General features: G+C 39.8%; 1 protein-coding gene across 1 annotated transcript in view; it reads right to left on the bottom strand.

The window, feature by feature from the left end:
• The window catches only part of LOC139923304 (peroxisomal succinyl-coenzyme A thioesterase-like), a 51,941-nt gene that overhangs the window by 22,811 nt on the left and 7,794 nt on the right, over positions 1 to 21,336 (bottom strand). Inside the window, exon 2 of the mRNA XM_071914040.2 lies at positions 9,448 to 9,653. Within this exon, the coding sequence (XP_071770141.2) occupies positions 9,448 to 9,640 (193 nt within the window). The 5' untranslated portion in view covers positions 9,641 to 9,653. The remainder of the gene's footprint in view (positions 1 to 9,447; positions 9,654 to 21,336) is intronic.

Here is a 21,336-nt window from a genome sequence, read left to right on the forward strand (position 1 = left end):
ATATAGACATATATATTAGAGGACACAATAGTGGACAGATAAGAGCAAGCGCCTTTGGGGGCGATCACACCGAGAAGCGGCGCTAGAGGGTTACTAGCTAGCGTCGCTACTAGCTAATCACTGTCACCTGCAAGCTAATGAGAGTATAAAGCTGCCTGTTTCTGGCTTGCTCTTTGAAACTGCATTGTTTGGTGAATACTGGTTATGTGTGATGCATGTGAAGCAAACAGCTTATTGTCGATTAATTATGATTATGTTTGCAGCTCCACATTTCCTTTTCATTTCTATCATGTTCTATGATTGTAATGTATTCATAATTTGTAGGTGATCAGTGTTCCAATCGCAGCAGTAGCATTGGGAAGGGTGAGAACCATATTGAGGTAGGATGCCCTTATTTGATATTGCTGTAACATTGTTTGATTGGAGACAACTGATTCAACCTTGTGTCATGTTTAGGGCATCCCAGACGTGCTACCTATGGTGCCTGTGTTGTGTGTGAGTGTTCAGGTGCAGTGCATAAAAGGTAAATAAACATTGTTAGTGGTATTTGTAGGGGAGTGGTCTCCCTGAGGTATTGTACTACAGGAAGGAACGATTTGGTCTGGAGGTAAATGCTGAATTTCATTTGTATTATTTGTTGTGTTGCAGGAAAGCCTTGTCGTGGCTGACAGCCGCTGTTAAATAGATAAGAGAATAAATAGATATTGTAATTGGGTTGATGCAATAACATAGCTTTTTTTGTAGTATTTTCCATTGTCCTACATCCTTTCTAACGCTGTTTGTTGGTTTCAGGCCCATTACCGGAGGGGAATCATTCTCTGCTGCTGGTCCACTGGTGTGAGCGGGAGATAGCATCGGTGTTTAGTTTAATTCACACTTTGGTTCAGGTTTGGTTGTTCACTGTTGGTAAGTATTAATTATCACATATTGAATAACTATAAATTCACTTGTTTGGCTTATGATCACTAATGCGTGTAGATTGTTTTGCAGTGCACTGAGCTCTGTTCACCGGCCACTCCCTTGTACTGGTGGTAGCAGAGCCCCTTTACTCCGGTGGGTCTGGGCCTCCTGTCCCTCTCCCCTTAAGTGACTTTTAACAAATTATAAGACTGATCTTAATGAAAATAAAGTAACTTGCATATTTTTATACTGAAACGCACGTCTGTTTGTTTCATTCACTTGAACAACTTGTGTGGGTCTCATTAGTTGATTGTAATGTCAGCTACTATGCAATTCTATGGTTGAGAGTACCCATTTGGTCACATTTGCTTTAGTGGTGAGAAGTTAAACAGGACGTAGGCAAAAATAGTAAGAGTAACAAGTGAGGCTATCTATACAGTCAAAGTGAATTTGTGGAAATGAAAATGTATCAGTTATCTGTGCCTCCTAAGCTTTTTATTAGTTTTTGCAATAAGTTGTTGACATCAGTAACTGGGGAATAATGCGAGTGGATGTAGTGATCATCTGTCTGTGGACATGACTGATGGATATCTGACACGACCACCAGTTACCTGTAGCTTTGTTCATAGTAAGTGGCTCTGTCTTACCGCTTGTTAGCTAACACTCCTAATGAGTAGGTTGCTGTCATTTTGCGGTCTGTTTGGCAGCCTGTGTTTTTTCCTGGACATTAGCTGTAACGTTAAGTTAGTAACTTTAAGTCTGCTGCTCTCATGCCCCGGTGTGGATGCGGTCAGCAGTCGGAAAGAATGAGGGACAGACAGTACCGGCTAATTTGTTTTGCTAGCCAAACTACCCTTCACAAAACCACAAAAATAAATACTTTCCCTTTTGTTTTCTGAAAATAACTAGGATGCTGTAGCGGGAACGTTGGCTAGCTCCCTAGATAACCTAGCTAACTGTGACTGTGACTTCTTCATTAACAGTACTTGGTGTTCCACTGACGAGTTGGAAATGTCCGATGCAAGTAATATTAACACTGATTTAGTTGTTTATAGTCACTTTATTAAGTTACAGCAACAGTATTACTCTCTCTTCAGTAGGCAGGCAGTGCATTGACCGTAACAACTGGTAAAGCAAAGCATTATGGGAAGGGCTAAAATCCAGTACGGCCAAAATCTGGTCGGATCTGTATGGAAATTGGTGTGCATGTTCCACATAAAGGTTGGAACATGATTACCAAGTTTCATAGTGATTGGTGAAATTCTGTTTGAGTTATAAGCCAAAAAGTCATAGGCCACGCCCACTTTCACTAATGACGACTTCAAAACTTCTAATCCTTGACTAGGACATGGTCCTAGAGCATGTGTACCGAATTTCGTGCAATTTCACCAATTGGATTAAGAGATACAGTTTTCTGGCCTTTGTGGCGCCCCCTATTGGTCAATATTTGAATGGCTTTGCACATATGTTCATTCATTCATTATATGTAAACATGTTGTCCAAGTTTCATGATTGAACCATCTACAATTTAGCTTATAGGCCACGCCTCCTTCACAAATTTAAGAGTTAATATCTTCAAAACTACAGTAGATATCAACAATCTATAAACACAGTTTAAAGAGCTTGGACCTATGCTACTGACCGATTTTGGTGGTAATCAGTCAACTGTGTAGGAGGAGGAGGAGATGTTAAAAAAGTTTTTCAAAGAATTCAAAATATCTCAAAAAATTTCCAGGTGAACCTTGAGGGTCCTTATGGCAAATTTGTAGAGTACGGTTAGGTGGACGTGTAAAAAGTTTCAAATCTGACAAACGGTGTGGGAGCTACAGCACTTTAAACTTTTTATTTTTGACCTTTAATTATAGCACCACCATCAGGCTGATGCGGGTCATATTTCTTGTGGGTCTAATTGAAGCCATACTAGACCATGGTGCAACGTTTCATGGCTCTAGCATTTACCATCTCACAGGAAATTGAACAAGTACCAGTACAAAAATGTATGAATTTATTAATAATAATCACAGAAAGTGCAAACTTAATACAAATCTCCAGAATTGGACAAATTTCAATACAATATATGTAATGCACCATTGGTGAGATATGGGTCCAAATGGAAATGAATTTAATCAGTTAATTAATAATAGTGTAAGCGACGTGGGTGTGTGTGAGGGAATAAATCAGTCCAACACGTTCTGGGTTTTCCTCATAACTTTTAGTGAGGTCTGAAACACACGATCAGCATGCGGCCATTCCCCTTCTTTTCTCCTTCCTCTCCCCTCCACTCTCGCTCTACCCCCAAAACTCAACTCCCCGAAACCACCCGCTGTCTCAACAGCGCCGCCAAGCGGCTGACACTAGAATATCACCTAAACCTATGCAGACAAGATGACAGGCAACATTCAATACGAACACAGTAAACCCATGTTTAACTTACGTTTACACAACTTTTGCCCATAAAACACAATTTCACTCTTACAATAGCTATAATAAGCATAAACACATCAAAATCAATAGAGTTCTTCCTCTAGGGGTCATCAATGTCCATACCAAATTTGAAAAGATTCTTATAAAAACCGTTTAAGTTATTACGTTCACACAAAGGATCTGCGGTGGACACGGCAGTGGACGAGACGGTGGACGCGGCGGCAGATGCGGTGGTGGACACGGCGGGGTGAATCCATAATATCCCTGAAACTCATTTCGGGGATATAATTATTCACCATGATGAAATACAGAGATAAAAGTATGTGACGGCCCCTGTCTGCTTGTGTGTGTGTTGTGTCAGTAACTGTGTCTACCCATGTTGTTTTGAGGTGCCAGAGGAGCTGATTGCCATGTCCAACCCGATCTGGAGCACCTGGGCCCGGTGCTCTACAGGATATAAAAGTCCCAGCTTCCAGCGGGTCTGTCTCTCTCTCCCTGCCAGCGCCTGCACCCTTTTGTTTTGCTTAGCTTTTGTTTTATTTTTACTCCACAACACCCTACACTACACTATCCACACACATCCACATGAACACTACTGATGTCATTGACTAACACACCTCATATCCGAAGTTGCCCTGCAGATTATTTTCTTTATTACAATAAATAATTGGTATTTATTGGCATTTGGTGTCTTCTCCCATTTTTGTCATGGCCTAACGGGCCGGGTTATGACAAGTAACAAAATCACTCAAAATCTCAAAATGCCCGCAAAACTCTATTCGATCTATTTTGGCTCATTGCCAACAAAGTGTAGCAGTGACATCTGACGGATTCTCCCAGACCACAACACATATAAGTGGCACTTTGCACAATTTTAAGGGTTCCTGTCTGGGAAGTGCGTGTAAACAAACATTTTGATATTAAATTCAATTCAACTTTATTGTAACACTAACAACACGATATCACTTATACCAGTGGTTCTCAACCTTTTTGAGCCGCGACCCCCAAAAAAATGTAGGCTCCCTCCCTCTCGACTCACCCTTAAAACACACTGCAGTGACCCGCTTCACTTCGGCGCCATGCCCTGTTGGCACTGCTGTTTACACAGGCGCGCACGGCACGGAGCTCGGCACGTATTTAGCCTATTTTCTCTGCGCACGGGACGCAGACTTCATAGCAGTGGAAGATTGAGCGACCCTCTGCTGCAAACACACGCTTCTCTGCTCCCTGTTTATCCCAGGAGTTACTATCACACATGACAGCTACCAAACACACACACGACAGCTACCAGACGCACACAAACCTTGCATTACTGACCAAAAATATACAAAACAACTAGTCTAAATCAATTTGGCTTTAATTACAGTTTTAAATTTTATTCAAGGTCCGACAGCACAACTCATTGTGAAGGAGGCGACACAACTGCTTTACAAGCTGAATAATGGCAATAGGCAAAAACTAGGGCCAATACATTCTCATATTATTAAGCTTGGCCAAGCACCTGTCACTGTGCCACCCAAGCTGGAGGAGACGACTTCTTGGCGCCCTCCTCAGTTTTTTTTGACAACCATCCCGCGACCCCCCAAAATAATCTCCCCCAGGGACCCCCAGGTTGAGAACCGCTGACTTATACCACCATAACTAGTCTTGATGCCACTTCTCGCGTGACTTTCAACAATGGGTAGTCAGTCAGTTAGTTACTTTCATTCTTCTAGGCCAGTCCCATAGGCCTGGCAAAAAAAAAGTAATGTTTGTTGCATCCTCCCCACTTGCCAGGTCCGTGGTTTCCTGCCCATTTGGTTTTGGAGTATATGGGGTGATTTTTCGCTTCGTTAGATGTCGCTTCGTGACTGAGCGCAGTCAGTCAGACATCCATGTCTTCTGCTGCCCTGCAAACCTTAAACCTGCAATAAGCGATTTCAGACCCTATAACGAATCCTGAAGCTAACGTGTGCTACGTGGAGATTTCTGTGAGACGTAATGATATAAACAAACAGCCACACACGGGGGCCAGCTGTGTTGTTGTTTTCACCTCTTTCCTAAAGCTTGTTGTCAAATTCGAGTAATGGCGGAATCGATGAAGCGAGCAAGTAAACATTTTCAACTAGTAAACGTGCTACCTACCTCTTCACTTGTCATTGTGGGACATGTAACCTTCAGCGGGAGAAAAATCTAGCAAAGCGAAACTGGTAACCGCCGATATTTCTCCGTAGGTACGTTTATTTTAGCCATTAGCCTAGTAGCTTTGCTGTGTGTGTTTACAAAATGTGTTGCGGTTTCTGTCACCCTCTAGTGGTCAGAAAAAATCGCTTAGTGTAGCTTTAACGGTAGGTAATATTATTACCTTGTGGTATTGAAGTGACGTTAGTGGAATAGGCAGTGGAATAGGTAATTTAACCGATAACCGTGTCGTGCTAGCTGACTATTGCTCCCACACAGAGCCACACTCTCCGCCGTTAATTTACAGACATCCACGTCTTCTGCGGCCCTACAAACTTTAACGGTAGGTAACGTTATTACCTGTGGTATTTAAGTTACGTTAGTGGAATTCAACACATTCGCCGTGGGCCTGTACAGGATCTGTACTTGTTATTTACAAAGCCATTATCGGTAAACTGCCCTCTTATTTGACCACACTCCAATTTTCCAGCAATGCCTATAGTCTAAGATCACAATCCTGCATCCTTCTTAAAGTTCCCAGAATTAGAACTGTTTTTGGTGAAAAGGCATTTGATTATTTTGCACCCTGGTCCTGGAACAATCTCCAGTCAAAGTTCCAGCTTGACCATTTTATTCCGCTAAATCAATTATCCACAGTCTTATGCAAGATGTGTGCTCCTGTTTCTGATCTAAATTGTGATCTTTTTTTATTGTACATATTTTAGTATTTTTCTTTTTTTGTAGTGTTTTGTTTCATTGTGTAACACATGCTGCCATTTCTTGGTCAGGTCTCCCTTGGAAAAAAGATTTTGAATCTCAGTGGGACTTCCTGGTAAAATAAAGGCTAAATAAATAAAAATGCTATGTTTTACGAAGACATCAACAGCTTGGTTATGTTAGCCAACTCTGCTTCCAAATGGTTTCCTAGGGTTAGGAAGATTTTCGGAAAAGTCCTTGTGACAGAAGCAAAAGGGTTATCCCCTTTAATGTACCTGCCTTGTCCCTTGGGGACTCTCCTAATACATGCAATACTGCATATTTTTAGACTTTGTATGAAAACAGCTGTTCCAAACTTTGTATGGAACAGCACAAGTGTAAAACAATCTACTCTGACTAATCAAAGATCAGAGGGAGGTCAAGGTCATAAAAAATATATGGAAATAAGTAACAAATGTACTTTTTGTGATGGTGTAGGACTATTGCACGTTTTTTAATCAGTGCAATACGGTTCACACTTTCTAGAATGATCTATTCACTTACCTTAGTATCTATTGCATTAATTTTCTATTAGAGACATTATATGCTACTTTTCTGACAAAGATAAAACATTTGACTGTTATGCATTTTTTTTATTCTTCATGGAAAGTTCTACATTCACTAATGTAAATTTACCTCTTGTAAACCCAATGACATATTTTCATGATTGATATGAATTCTTTAATCAAATCATTAAGAGTTGTAAACAATAATAAGAACCTAATATTCATGGATCACTATGATAAAATGTTTTCATAACTCCTAAACATAATTGCGACATGTATAGTTTTACATCCATGTGTTTTTATACATTTTTTTATCTTTCGTTCTTTATTTTTCCAAGTTATTTTCTCCTCATTAGCTTGATGTTAATCTGTATACATATATGAAACATCTTTCTTTATATATATTCCTTGTTATCATACCAGATGTATACACAATGTAACATTTTCTGCTATCAAACTCCATTGTAGCTGCAAATAGTTTGTTCGACTACGTTTGACCACTTATCTGCGGGAATAAGAAACCACCAAACAACGAAATGGACCCAGAAATGCAAGGTAGGCCTACATCACCAATAGCTGTTTTTTTAACTGTTCAAATACTTCAGGTGGATTTGAACTTTAATGCGTCCTTGCTTATGGGGAAAGTCACATAGTCAACTAGTAGAGCGTGACTCAAGATCTTTTCTGAATTATCAGTAGATCAAGCACACCCAGCAACAGTTATTTCAATAAAACTGAAACTTTTATAATTAGTTTGCCTATTAGGGCGGTGGCAGTGAGCATTATGAAAAAGGAAAAATTTTGTTGAAATAAATACTGTTTGGTTTATCAGAATATGCTGAATTTTTAACCTATCAGTTCAGAAAAGGAATTAAGTCATTTATTACAGTCTGTGACACTGGCTATTCTGTAACCAAGTTGAACCCTGAACACTTTATTACCAGGGTACGTCTCCAGGTTAATTTTCATACTTGATAACAGTGCATAGCCTGTAAGTGAGACATAGCTTCAGTCACCGTCAATGAGCAAAATATGTAGGCCTACCTGCCAACACATGCTGGCATAGTCTACCACTTAGTTTACCTTAATCTGTGAAACTCTACCTGATGCAGGTGCGAGCAGATACTTGCGCTTGTGCAGGAAAGTACAAGGTCCGCAGAGGAGCCCTGATAAAGTTACAGCAACTCCTCAGCCTCATATTGCTGCTGGTCGTAGACAGAGGTAAACTGTTTCTCCTTAAATGTCAAGTTATGCATTCTGCCACGGTAGCCTATTTCGAGGTCGGACGATCACGATTGGCTCTTACCAGGCCAGCAAATTGGTGCGCTTCCAGGACAGAAACAGTAGGAGGCACCTTGAAGGCAAAAGGTACTTTTAATAAAGGCAAGGCAAGGCAAGGCAGCTTTATTTGTATAGCACATTTCATACACTGAGGCAATTCAAAGTGCTTTACAGAGTAATAAAAATACAGTAAAGGTAAAAGATTTACAATTAAAAAGTGCAAAAGTACAGACAAGAGATACAAAAGATAAATGTTTAACCAAACAAGGGGGATGTGTGTGCGCATCGGGTGCGTTGTGTGCGTCCACTGTGTCGGATGAAGGTTATTTTCATGACTTTTTGCTGGGCTGTGCTTTTTAAATATTTACTGTGCTGTTTTTCTTGGTTGTAGGTTGCGTATTTAGCAATTGGCAATGTGTGAGTATAGTTAATGGGACATAATGGTGAGAGGGACACGTATTTGGCACTGCGTAACGGTGAAGGGAACATGCAGTTTTTGGCATTTGGCATTGCGTAAGGGTGGAAGCATATGGCAATTTGGCAACAATATACATGTCAGGAATGAAGTAAAGTGTACATTTTCATAGTAGATGATCCTATTTTTCTAGTTTTGCATGGTAACGTTGTATGTGAGAGGGAGAGAGAGAAAGAGAGATGATTGATGTTGTACGTCATTGTGGCAATAACAATGGGCATCATATTACTATTATATTATCATATTACTTATTAGTTTTTGTGTTTGTCTAAATCACAAGCGGTATGTTGATTTGACCATTTCATGCGGAAAAGTTGCGCCAATTTCGCAAAACTGCAAGCTCTCACAAATATTGCAGGGATTTCTTGAATTTGCGTTAATTATTGCGATCGCAAAATCGCAATTTCCTGGAGGGACTGGTTAGTTCCTCCCTCTCTGGCTGATATTGTATTAGTCAGTGAAATCACCTGCTGCAGTGTTTTGTGTTTAAAAATCGTCCTGTGTGTTCGCAGCCTTAGAGGGAACTGTACTGTTAATGTTTTACATGAGGCCTGGCTGGCTGCCTGGGACAGGGCGCATACTCCACAGCAAACCCATGGGTTCTTTTCCTGTGTACATTCCTCCAATACTCGTATCCTCAGAAACTATGAAAGCAATAAAATGTTGACTTACGACAACAGTTGTAGTTTGGTTAACAAGTAAACCTACAAAAGACAAAAGCAGACTATAGATTGTATGCTTGATTTTCAAGCTTCACACACCAGAGATAAACTTAAAGTTTGGGAGGAAAGAGATCAAATCTCCAGAAATTCAAGCCAACAAATGACATTCCTCCTAGTGAGTGACAGGAGGAGTGATTGACAGGACGGAGTCATGCCTTCTCATCGGTCAGTAAAGAATTTCAATTAGATTTAAAAAGATTTTACTTGTTGAAGAGGAACCTACCAGTCACTGTGCCTCTATCATCACTGACATAGTGGCCATAGGCCTCCCAGTAATCCTTGTTCTCGGACTGGTGAAGGGAGTGCAGTGTTACCGGAAGTCCTGGAGGCAGATTCTCCACCATCACTTTGAACTTGTTATCCACAAGATCCCGTGTGGGGAAAACAGAGAGAATTGGAGTGACAGTCCCAGACATAGTCGATGATGGTCTGTGGAGAATTGCAAATGAAACAGATAAGAGCAAGCGCCTTTCAATATATTTAGTTTTTTTACATTGTATATACTGTAGTATTAGGCTGGCAGCAGCAAATTCACTCCATTTAGAGAAAACAAAATGTATTCTGTAGGCCCAATACATACTATTCTCTTATATAGAGAATGTCACGCTGTGTTGTAACTTACCTTTTTGTTGTATCCACTTTCCCTCAAACTGCCTCTACTACTTCAGTTAGTAATTTCCTACGTTTCCCAAAATTACTTTTGCCTGGGCTTGTTGCATCCAGCCATTGGTTTTACTTGTAGGTTGAGAGAGCAGCAATGATAGCAATGTAATGGCAAGAGAGCAAGAGTTTGTACCCCTTACTCAAAACACAACAGCTAAATATCAGCTACAATAATGCTTCCAGGACCTTTATCCGCCCTCTGTCCTTGTGTTATTTTGTTTTGGAATTGTACTTCGGAACTCTCCTCATAGGAGGATCTTAATAGGACTCTTATTGGCCTTTGCAGTAACCAATAGGAGACCACTGGGAGGCTACTATACACAGTATATGGCTGTGCAGTTCTTTTTCACTCTATGACGAAGGCTATGATGTCGAAACAGATTGGTCTCAGAACTGATACATTACGCAGATTCCATCCACTCTCATTTTATTCTTAGTTTTTGGGAAAGCATTTGACACCATAGGTTCTTAATACGAGCACTCCAGCTTTTTGGCTTTGGAGAAACTTTTATCTCTATAATTGACACGTTTTACAAAGACATCAACAGCTTGGTTATGTTAGCCAACTCTACTTCCAAATGTTTTCCTCTCCAATGTGGGATTTGGCAAGGTTGCATAATCTCCCCTTTTTTGTTAACTTTAGTGGCAGAGTTAGTATCTGTTTATGTTTCATCTATGTAATTCTAATGAGGGTGGAATCCATGATATTCCAGTTGAAAACAGTTTAATACTTAGGGATTCTCTAACATACAGACATACAGTTATATCTACCCTTAAGACATAATGATCCCAATTGCATTAGTGTTCTCAGAAACTGCCTCAAGGACATTAAGTGCTGGATGTCCCATGTCGTATTCTACATGATCTATGTGACTTGTCACCTAATATAAAGCCAGTGGACAGAAACTTAGGAGTGATTTTTAACAGTAACCTGACTTTTGAGGAGCAGGTAAAGAGAGTCGTGCAGTCCTGCTTCCTTCAACTGAGAAATATATCAAAAATCAAATCATTTTTATCTCACGCTGAATTAGAGAAGGTAATTCATGCTTTTATTTCATTTTGTCAAGACTACTGCAACTCTCTGTATACCTGCCTCAGTCAAAAATCACTCTCATGTCTCCAGCTTGTTCAAAATGCTGCAGCTAGGATTTTAACTGGCACCAAACATAGAGACCATATTACTCTCTACTCTATGACCATATTGGTCTAGCCTCTAGCTATATTTCTGACCTTTTAACTCCTTATGAGCCAGAGTACAGCCTTCGATCCTCAGGCAAGGCCCTTTTGGCCCTTTGGAATGACCTGCCTGAGGAAGTTAGGCTATAGCTAAATCATAATTCATCTTTTAAATCCCTTTTACAAACACAGTTTTACAGACAGGCTTTTATGCGAATTGCTCTTTATACTTGTATCTGCATTTTATTTTTAATTTTGTAATTGTGTTTCTCGTTTTATTACTTGTTTTTTTTACTTATTTAGTTATTTATTACTGTCTCTTTAGTGGACAACTTGTCTAGGCATTCATGTTGTTAGGCACACACTTATGTAAAATTCTTTCTTTCTATCTGTTTTTAGTTCTGTTTGTTTTCTAGTTGTATCTGTGTCTCTCTTGTATTACCTTTTATTCATAGTTTTTTATTTGTTCTTTTTTATTCAACTTTATTTTTTTTAATTGTTGTACTTTTACATCACTGTCTCTGGGTTTTATTGTATGTGAAGCACTTTGTAAACATTGTTTTTAGAAAGTACTATACAAATGAAGTTATAATTATTAAATATAGAGAGGCAGAGAGAGCTATGGAGAGGTTAGGGGCTAGTGCCGTTAGCGGCATGCTAATCTAGCGTTAGCGTTAGCTCCTCTGGCTCACTTTGCGGACATATCTCTTTAGCTGCACCTGTAACGTGGCAAAACTCGAACAGTACTTTGTTTATCGGGGACTCTGGTCACCGCAAACATTTCACTTCTAATGCCAAATGAATGGAAGGAAGTTACTGGCTGATGAGATTTAACATTTCATTTTCTGTCTTTGTACCTAGTCTGGTAACTCTAGTCTTGTAATCAGCTGGGGTTGTGGCAAAAAATAACTAGAAAACCTGAACAACGAGACTACAATAAATGCTACCTTTCTCGAGGTTGTAATGTCCTATATTTTCTTGAGACTGTGTTTAGAATCAACTACATAGTAATTATTGAGGCTGTAGTTTGTGGTAATGTTACTGGATTGCAGTATATTGTAAGGCGTAGGTATTACTCATGATGCAATATCCTAAAAAATATTTGAGATAATTGGTTGCATTAAACATTGCTATTCCCTGCTATGAGGCCAGCACATCTCAGACAGTCATTAAATAAATATACAAATGTTATAACAAAGTATAAACTATAGTATAAAATAATTTATGAATCAGAATTGCACATTTTGCTACTTGCCAATGTATATTCTTTTGTAATGGAACAACTGATGACTTCTGTGTTTCTGTAGTCCACAGATTACGTTGATGAGTTGATGGACCTCATCTTTGATCAAGTCTTCCAGGACCCTGAACCTTATGTGAGCCAGGTTTTGATCCCCATCCCAGAAGACCTGTGCACCCAGTCTGACAGGCCAGCCAAGGAGGACGTCATTGCAGCTCTGTGTCTCGGTTCAATCAAGAGGCAGTCTGAACCTGACGTAGCTGGCAGCATCATGGAGCTCACATCATATGCACAGCACCACACACTGGTATCACTACTCTGACCCTGCAACCTAGAAAGCCCCAGCACTAGCTGACAAAGGATCTGCAGGCTAGACACTGAGAGGAGGGTACACAAACTGTCAATATATTTAATTTGAATACTTCTCTTAGTCTCTAGTCTCTTCTTTTGTTGTTTTGGTTATCTGGCATGAGGTCAGGTTGTAGTTGGGTGTGTTTCATGAATAATAATAATAATAATAATAACCTTTATTTGTATAGCACCTTTCATACACAACATGCAGCTCAAAGTGCTTTACATCAATAAAAGGCACATAAAAGACAGATAAAAAGATAAAATTCATATAAAAGAACAAACAAGCAACAGCAAGATGCATTGCATTAAAAGAATCAAATCAAGTAAAATAGAAAGATAGAAGAACACAACAAATACTCCCACTTTTAGATGCACATTGTGAGTGAACCCATATGTTTTTCTTTAATTTACTTTTCCCCTGTCCTTCCTGATTCTACTCTTGATCTGATATTTACGTCAGATCTCACTGCCTCAGGCAGATGAGAATCATAGATTCTCCTCTTGGTCAAAAACCTCACCATCCACAGATGGATGAGAATCATACAGGGTAAAGCTCTGTCCCCCCCACATATAGTGTTCACTTGTGCAAGTAAGCATTACCCGGACAAGACCAATGAAAATTCGTACTTGCCCGTGTCAGCTCTGTTGGGATCCTGAACAGAAACAGTTAAAATGAAGGCTACTTAAAAGCTAAGCTGAAAAGATACGTTTTTAGCAGTCGTTTGAAAATGCTTACAGAGCCCGCCTCTCTAATATTCTTTGGGAGGGTGTTCCACAGTTTAGGAGCATAGTTAAAAAAGGCTGCATCCCCAATATTCTTCTGAGTGGGGTTTTGTACTTCTAACAAACCAGCAGTAGAAGACCTGAGGGCTCTTGATGGAATGTAGAACAGCAGGGATTCTGTAATGTAGGCCGGTCCTAAGCCATTAAGAGCTTTGTATACAAGTAAAAGAACTTTAAAATCAATTCTAAAGGACACTGGGAGCCAGTGCAATGCAGCTAAAACCGGAGTGATATGCTCTTGCTTCCTTGTTTTTGTTAAAAGCCTAGCTGCAGAGTTTTGGATAAGCTGAAGCCTCTCAATAGACTTTTTTGGGAGGCCGGTAAAAAGGGCGTTGCAGTAGTCCAGTCTACTTGTAACAAACGCGTGAATTAGCTTTTCAGCATCTTTCTGGGTTAGGAAGGGCCGCACCTTGGCAATATTTCTAAGATGAAAGAATGCTGTTCTGGTCACCTTGTTTATATGTGAATTAAAACTTAGATCAGAATCTAAGATAACACCCAGGCTTGTTACTTCTGATTTGATCGAGGGATTCAGGTTCCCAAGTCTTGTGGAGAGTTCTTCTCTTTTGGCTTTGGGGCCGACCAAAAGTATTTCTGTCTTATCTTCATTCAGTTTTAAGAAATTTGTGTTCATCCAATCATTGATAGCCAATAGACAAGTAGTGAGGGAGCTTAAGGCATCTGCATGATTTGGCTCTACAGAAATGTATAGTTGTGTATCATCAGCATAGCTATGGAAATTTACATTATGTTCTCTGATAATATCACCTAATGGAAGCATGTACAGTGAGAAAAGCAGGGGACCAAGACAGCTTCCTTGTGCAACACCAGAAGTTAGATCATGTTTCTCTGATACATGATCTCCAAGACAGATGAAAAATGTTCTCCCTGTAATGTAAGTTCTGAACCAGTTTAGGACACATTCAGAGAGACCAACCCAGTTCTCGAGACGATCTATGAGAATATTGTGGTCGATGGTGTCAAATGCTGCACTCAAGTCCAAAAGAACCAGAACTGAGACCCTGTTGGCATTAGTGCTAAGTCGCAAATCATTGACTATTTTGGTGAGAGCAGTTTCTGTGCTGTGATTGGCTCTGAAACCTGACTGAAACTTCTCCAGAATGTTGTTTTCATTTAAAAAGTTGTTAATTTGGTTAGAAACCACTTTTTCAAGTACCTTACTTAAAAAAGGAAGGTTTGATATGGGCCTGTAGTTACTTAGGACCCCACAGTCCAAATGTGATTTCTTCAACAGCGGTTTCACAACAGCGGTTTTAAAGGCATCAGGAAAAACCCCAGTCTCAGGCCTCCATGAGATGCAATGTTTGAATATTTCAGCTACAGTTCTAAAACTGTTGAGCTAGCGTTATAGCTGAATAACACTGGCATAAATTACGACAGTCATATGTCCAAATGGTAGACAGCATGGGACATAACCATATGTTTGCCGGTGTCGTGACTATATTTGTATCAGATGAGTTCTTCTTTTGCACACATCACACATCAATTTGATGTATTTGAACGTAATAACTACATAATGTCTGGTGTGGATTTGTTTCCTATCGCTAGCCAGTACAACGGCAATTGTAAGACACTTCATGAAATAACATTACAGCAGCTATCCAAGTAGCCAGCTAAAAGCTACCAACACCTACTGTGTTGACGAGCTTACTAGACAAACCACCGGCACCGGTGAACTGCAGGCTAAAAATGAATCAAACAAACCATACAGCTCTGTGTAGCATAGTAACTAAAAGCTGCCTCACCATGCTTAGTTTTAACTCTGGGAATGGTTAGCAGACCGGTCCCAGATGACCTGAGGGGTCTAGAGGTTTCATATGGTAAGAGCAAGTCAGAGATGTATTTTGGTCCTAAACCATTGAGTGCACAGTGTCGGTCCTCAGTTTTGATTGACTGAGTCAAGTTCAAAGCAGTTATAAAATAGGCCTACCTGATAAATGCAAACCTGTGACCTCATATCAGTTAATTTAAATATTAATAATATAATTGCATATATGAAGACATCTGTGACCTAACATTCAGTATCTGTGGTTGGACTGCACTGCGTACAGTTCTGAGCAAAGAAGACAGTTATTATTTGTTTATATTGGCAATGACTTCAATTCTGGCTGGCTTGACCAAGCCTAATGTTACTTGAAACAGCAAAGAAAGGTTCATCAGCCTAGGTTCAGTTAACCTCTAATTAGACTATTGGCTATTTGACTTGTGTTTATGAGGTTTTTTCAATTTAATTGTTTTAGACTGTAGGTTAGTTGTTTTTTTGATGGCATTCCTCCTCATGTTGTGAGGGGTAAAGTCAACCCAATGAACTGGTGTTGAATTAATTTAATACCGTCGGACTGACCAACAGAATTAAGTTTGTTAAAAGAATCGGTCTTCCCACCACTAGTGTGGACAGTCAACAAGCTTGTCGGCCACAGTTGAACTTTGTGATTATTGGCTGCCAAGAGCCAATGTCAGTTGGTCTGCTTCAGTGAGCCAAGTATTACAAAGACACTGTGTTGTGGTGTATTTTATTACAGAGAAACTTTGTTCTTTTATGACAGTGTCTTTTTTCCCGTCTGCCAAAACATGGATGATTGGGCCTATTTGCATAACCAGGGATAGGACAGCTGCTCAAAAGCCCATTCTAAAACACGAGTTCAAAGCAGTTGTAAAATGGGCCTGCCTGATAAATGCAAACCTGTGACCTCATATCAGTTAATTGTCCCCCACCAAAGGGGGGACTATGGATCGGTCTCCATCCGTTAGTGCGTTCGTTCATTCGTTAGTTAGTTAGGGCCTGTTCGGAACCGCATACTAACGTACTATTCATACTAAGTATGACGTGAAATTGGGTATGTAGTGCGTTCCAACTGCATAGTATGTGAATTTTGTGTACGCGAGAAATGCCCGGATGTATACTAGATTAGCAAGAATTTCTGAGTATGCGGAGTGAGCTTACTGGACATACTCAACCCCAAAATGCATTGCGTCTCTTCAGACTGCGGAATGGCGGACTGTGAGGCAGTCAGAACATTTCTCTGAAAAGTGATAAATAAATATGATCATTATATAAATTGATGCCAGTTACCAGGCCATTTTAATACATTTATATTTATTGAAATGTGGTGATATCTGTACATATAGAGCCCCAGAGGCAGCACTGTTGTTCTGTCCAGTAAAAACATGAAGCTTCACTTTACATTCAAACTAATGTGGCAGCTACAATTGTTAGATTTCTTCTGTGAGACCAACATTTATCTTCCAAAAGGAATTATATCATGCAGGGTGCGAATTGCCGGGGGGGATGAGGGGGATTTCCCTCCCTCTGCTTTTGATATCCCCCCCTCTGGTCATTCATTTTTATCGCCAGTGGGGATACGTTTTATTTATTTATTTTTTTACTTCTGGTCAGACTGAATTAAATAAATGCATTTCTTATGCCCGACAGTTAGATTGCGCAATGAAATGCAATCGCAGGTGGGGACACGCTTTCCCCCACTCTCTGGCATGTTTTATTCTGCCAGTAAATTAAATACATGTATTTCTCCAATATGACAGTACATGGCGCAAACAACTTCCAAAAAACCCCGCATGGATTATAGAAGGTGCGTTCTTTCCAGCTCATAAATTTGCAGAGCTGTGGATAAAAGAAGTTCGACCAAGTGTAAAAAGAAAAGGAGGTCCGTCATCAACACTAATTGGCACACAGCTGGCATCACCTGCGGGCCAGACGCATAAAACTGTAGATTCAAGCCAAAGCAGCCACTGTATTACGCACAGCCATTACGCACCGGCACCGCTGTATATTTTGAGCCATAATGGCCCGATTGATCACACCAGTAGGTCTGATTTATTATCTGATGTGCGTTATTCCTATTCCCACATTACTGTACGATATGGTGACAATATGTAAACCTATTTACTCCACTAGAATAGAAATCAGGCTTGTAAGGGATGTTAACGCACGCATGTATTACATTTAAGGCTCAAAATAAAATGTCGCACAAATTTCCTCTTTTATATTATCCTTCTCTTTGCCACATAGACACTCACCGGGAGCTGACACAAGCATGCATGAGTGTATGCATGCTTGCGTGGAGGTATGCAAGCATGCATACACGGCATTCTCCTACTCAGAATCTCTCTCTCTCTCTGTGGCTCATATATGACATACGAATATGGTCATGATATATATGGACATATATGGATAGAATTCGTTGGGGAACAATATTATGTGTATGATAGGGGTTTGCACTTGTATTGTTCATTTTCACGCCTCCTTGTGTAAAATATCACCCAGCAAAAATGCATTCCAAAAATATCCCCCCCTCTGTTTTTTTTTTACAAATCGCACCCTGATATCATATATCAAAATGCTACGGAGACATTAGAGCCAGAGGTCTAATCACCAAAGAGCTGCACAGACCAGTTCATCGGATCATGTTCTCCCCGGTATGACGACGGACGTTGACCTGCCGATCAGCTCAGGAGTCGGGCTGCTAGCAGCTGAGATGACCGGCTGGTCCCGGCCAGCGGCTCCCATAGGCGGCTCCTCAGATCTCCGAAAACGTCGGTGCAGATTTCCAAACAGGCGTTATTTGGATAAACTGACCACATATTGGGAATCTACATGGTTACTTTCTCGCCTGAAAAAATATTAAAACTTAATAAAGTGACATATTAACAGTCGTAGAGCCAAAATTACAACAGCTTTTAGCCTGCTTCAAAATCCCCGCTATCGCTGCCGGCTGGTGCGAAATGCATTCTGGGATACTTGGCTGTATACTTAAATGTGAACAGTCTGCTGGTAATGGCATACTTAATTTCATATTTAGTAGGCAGTATACAGTACATACTCATTGAGTATGTAGTAGGCAGTACGCTAGTATGCGGTTCCGAACAAATCCTTAGTTAGTCACACTGTAACGTTGACTTTCTGCCGCTAGGGGCCGGCTGGACGCAATATACACACATTGAAAAGACATGAGAACCTGAGAACCATGTGGACTCAATCACAGGATCACCGAGCCAGAAATGTAAGTTTCGTTTCTCCGCCATCTTGTTTCTCTGCTGAGATCGGGAGGTAGCTTGTTTCTCCCACACAGTAAGCAGGCTGACCAATATCATGCATGTGATAAACTGAAGCTTGAAAAGTAAAAGTAAAATCTATACAATTATATCATATCGCAGTTTATTTCCATGCATATGCGCGAGCTCTGTCCACCTGACAGCCCTCTGTTCTGTCGGCGGAGAGAGAGACACAGACAAGCATGGAGCTTTCGGCGTTACTGCCGACGCTTCCCGGGAGCACGGTGGTGGCCAGGGCTGATGGCAGGGCGCCGATTTGTTCCCAGTGATCCGTCCGAGATTTCCCGACGAGGGGTCCCGACGCCGATGTGTCACCGGGTGCCGGGGTGTTTTTGGCACCGATGGGTACCAAGGATAGTTATCAAAGTTATCATAGGTAACATAATAGTCTACACACGCTACACACTTGGAGACATCAGACTGGGTTGATGTGTTGAAGTGAGAGTCAATGGAGAATTTTTGGGCAAACTTCTAACCACAAGACACTAGTTATTGTACAGTTGTTGGACTGTTGGACTGTTATTGCACTCATCACTGCACTACCACTGTGCCGTCATTGTTGACTACTTATATCATGTTACCACTTACCTACTGTGCAATACCATATATCACTTATCATTTAGCATTTATATTATTCATAACACTCACGCTCCTGGCGTTGTGTTGTATGTTATATTGTATTATAAATTGTATTGTAGTGTACATTGTGTAATGTACAGATTGTATTTATTGCGTATTGTAGTTCTTATATTTTGTACTGTATTGAGTAAAAACAGGACAATTACAGTTACTACATTTCAAGATATAACTTGTAAGCCTAATTCTGAGGAGAGTAGGCAACAGAAATATATGGTCAATCTGTCCTTTCATTGTCCCATACCAAAATGCTTATACAATTTCACTCATATTTCAAGTACACTCAGCAATCACTGACTGACCCAAGGGTGGCACTACATCACTGGTGGGGGACAACATGTTTACTATTTGCTTGTTTAAATATTAATAATATAATTGCATATATGAAGACATCTGTGACCTAATAACATTTCTTTTAAATATTGATATAATTGCCTGTATGAGCACATCTGTGACCTCATAATAGTTCATTTAAATATGAATATACAGTATTATAGTAGTATCTTCCCAATATATCAAAGGCACTAACAAGTCATTAAGTTTATTGATTTATTTGATAATTATTCAAAAAATACAACAGGACACTGCAGTAAGAAGACATTTCATGCACAAATCGCATGATCACAAAGGATGGCACATAAAACATGGTTTGAGTTCTCATTTCTGATTGGCTGAGTCACATATGAAGCCTAGTAACTTCTCCTACTAATACTTGAACTATGTTGCTCAGCAGCAGAACATTTAAGTATTATAATCATTGCATTATCAATGGTTAAAAATAAGATTCAACATTTGTTTTCCAATTTTATTACAATGGTGTGTTACTGCCATTTTATGAAAGCAATAAGCCACTCTTACTTTTCTAAAATCACTGTAAAGCGCCTTGAGTGGCTCAATACTTTAAAAAAACTTGAGAGCTTATTTCCTTTGTGGGTTTTGGGTTAAAGGACCATGATTATAAATATCTCAGATGCCATACATTGTATAAACTACAAAATACATTCCTAGTAATCACAAAAAAAAAGTACTTCCTGTGTTCATGTCAGTCCTAAGTGGTCAAAGCTTGTCAATGTGTTTGCATGGAGCCCAGGAGTGGCCGTCCAGTAGGGAACAATGTATTTCATGCTAACAAGGTATTCATTTGTGAGCAACATGATCAATAAGTCACCGGAAGTCCATTAATTTCCTACAGAGTCCGATGTGTGGACTAGTGATGGATCAATTCACAAATTGACCGTCCACCACTAGTGTGGACGGTCAACAAGCTTGTCCGCCGAGAAAAGTTGGCCACAGCTGAACTTTGTGATTATCGGCTGTCAAGAGCCAAGCAGATTTCCGCGCTTCCTCGTTTCCCTACCAATGTGATTTTTTTTTCATTAACAATAGTCCAAAATGTTGATTCTAACCATTCAAAGCTTCCCAGTTCTTTACTAGAGGAATAAATGTCACAAAAATGATGCTTGGAGAACAGTTGTACCCATTTTTGGGGTTGATGGGAAGCTCTAAAGTCACTTTGAGTGTTCTTCTGTTTATTTTCAATTAATGTAACTTAACCCTCCTATTATGTTTGGGGTCAATTTGACCCCATTCAACATTTAACGTCTCTAAAAACATGATTAACATTATTTTTTCAGCTTGATACTTGATGACTTTTCCTAATTTCATGAGGAAAACTGGTTAACATAAAATTGAACATGATGATACGTTTTCAAGGTCCTGTACACACTTTGTATACAACGGTGTTATTTGGGGTCACTTTGACCACAAACACAATAGCCTTATAAAACCAGAGAAAATATAAATATAAAATATTTTCTTTCTCTTTGTTTTGACTGAGACTGACTGACTTTCCCATGCAAATTTTTGATCTTTAAAAAACTTTCCCATGGGGCCCTAAAGGCCATAAGACCGCACACACACAGCCCTCTAAACCATTTCTCTTTGAGTTTTATCTCACCTGAAGATTTTCTGCCAATGAGGTCTTGTCATTGAAAGACTATTTTGGTGACTAATTTACTTTTCATTGGTTTTTTCATTATTGACTAACTGCTATGTGTTACTTGCTGATGTTCTGAAGTGTAAACTTAGGTAACACTTTCAATTATAATCATTTTTTGCAGGTTTTAATTACTGGGGTCTGTTTGACCCCGAACATAAACATAAATA

This window comes from Centroberyx gerrardi, chromosome 24 (genome assembly GCF_048128805.1).
Source record: "Centroberyx gerrardi isolate f3 chromosome 24, fCenGer3.hap1.cur.20231027, whole genome shotgun sequence".
Lineage (NCBI taxonomy): Eukaryota > Metazoa > Chordata > Actinopteri > Beryciformes > Berycidae > Centroberyx > Centroberyx gerrardi.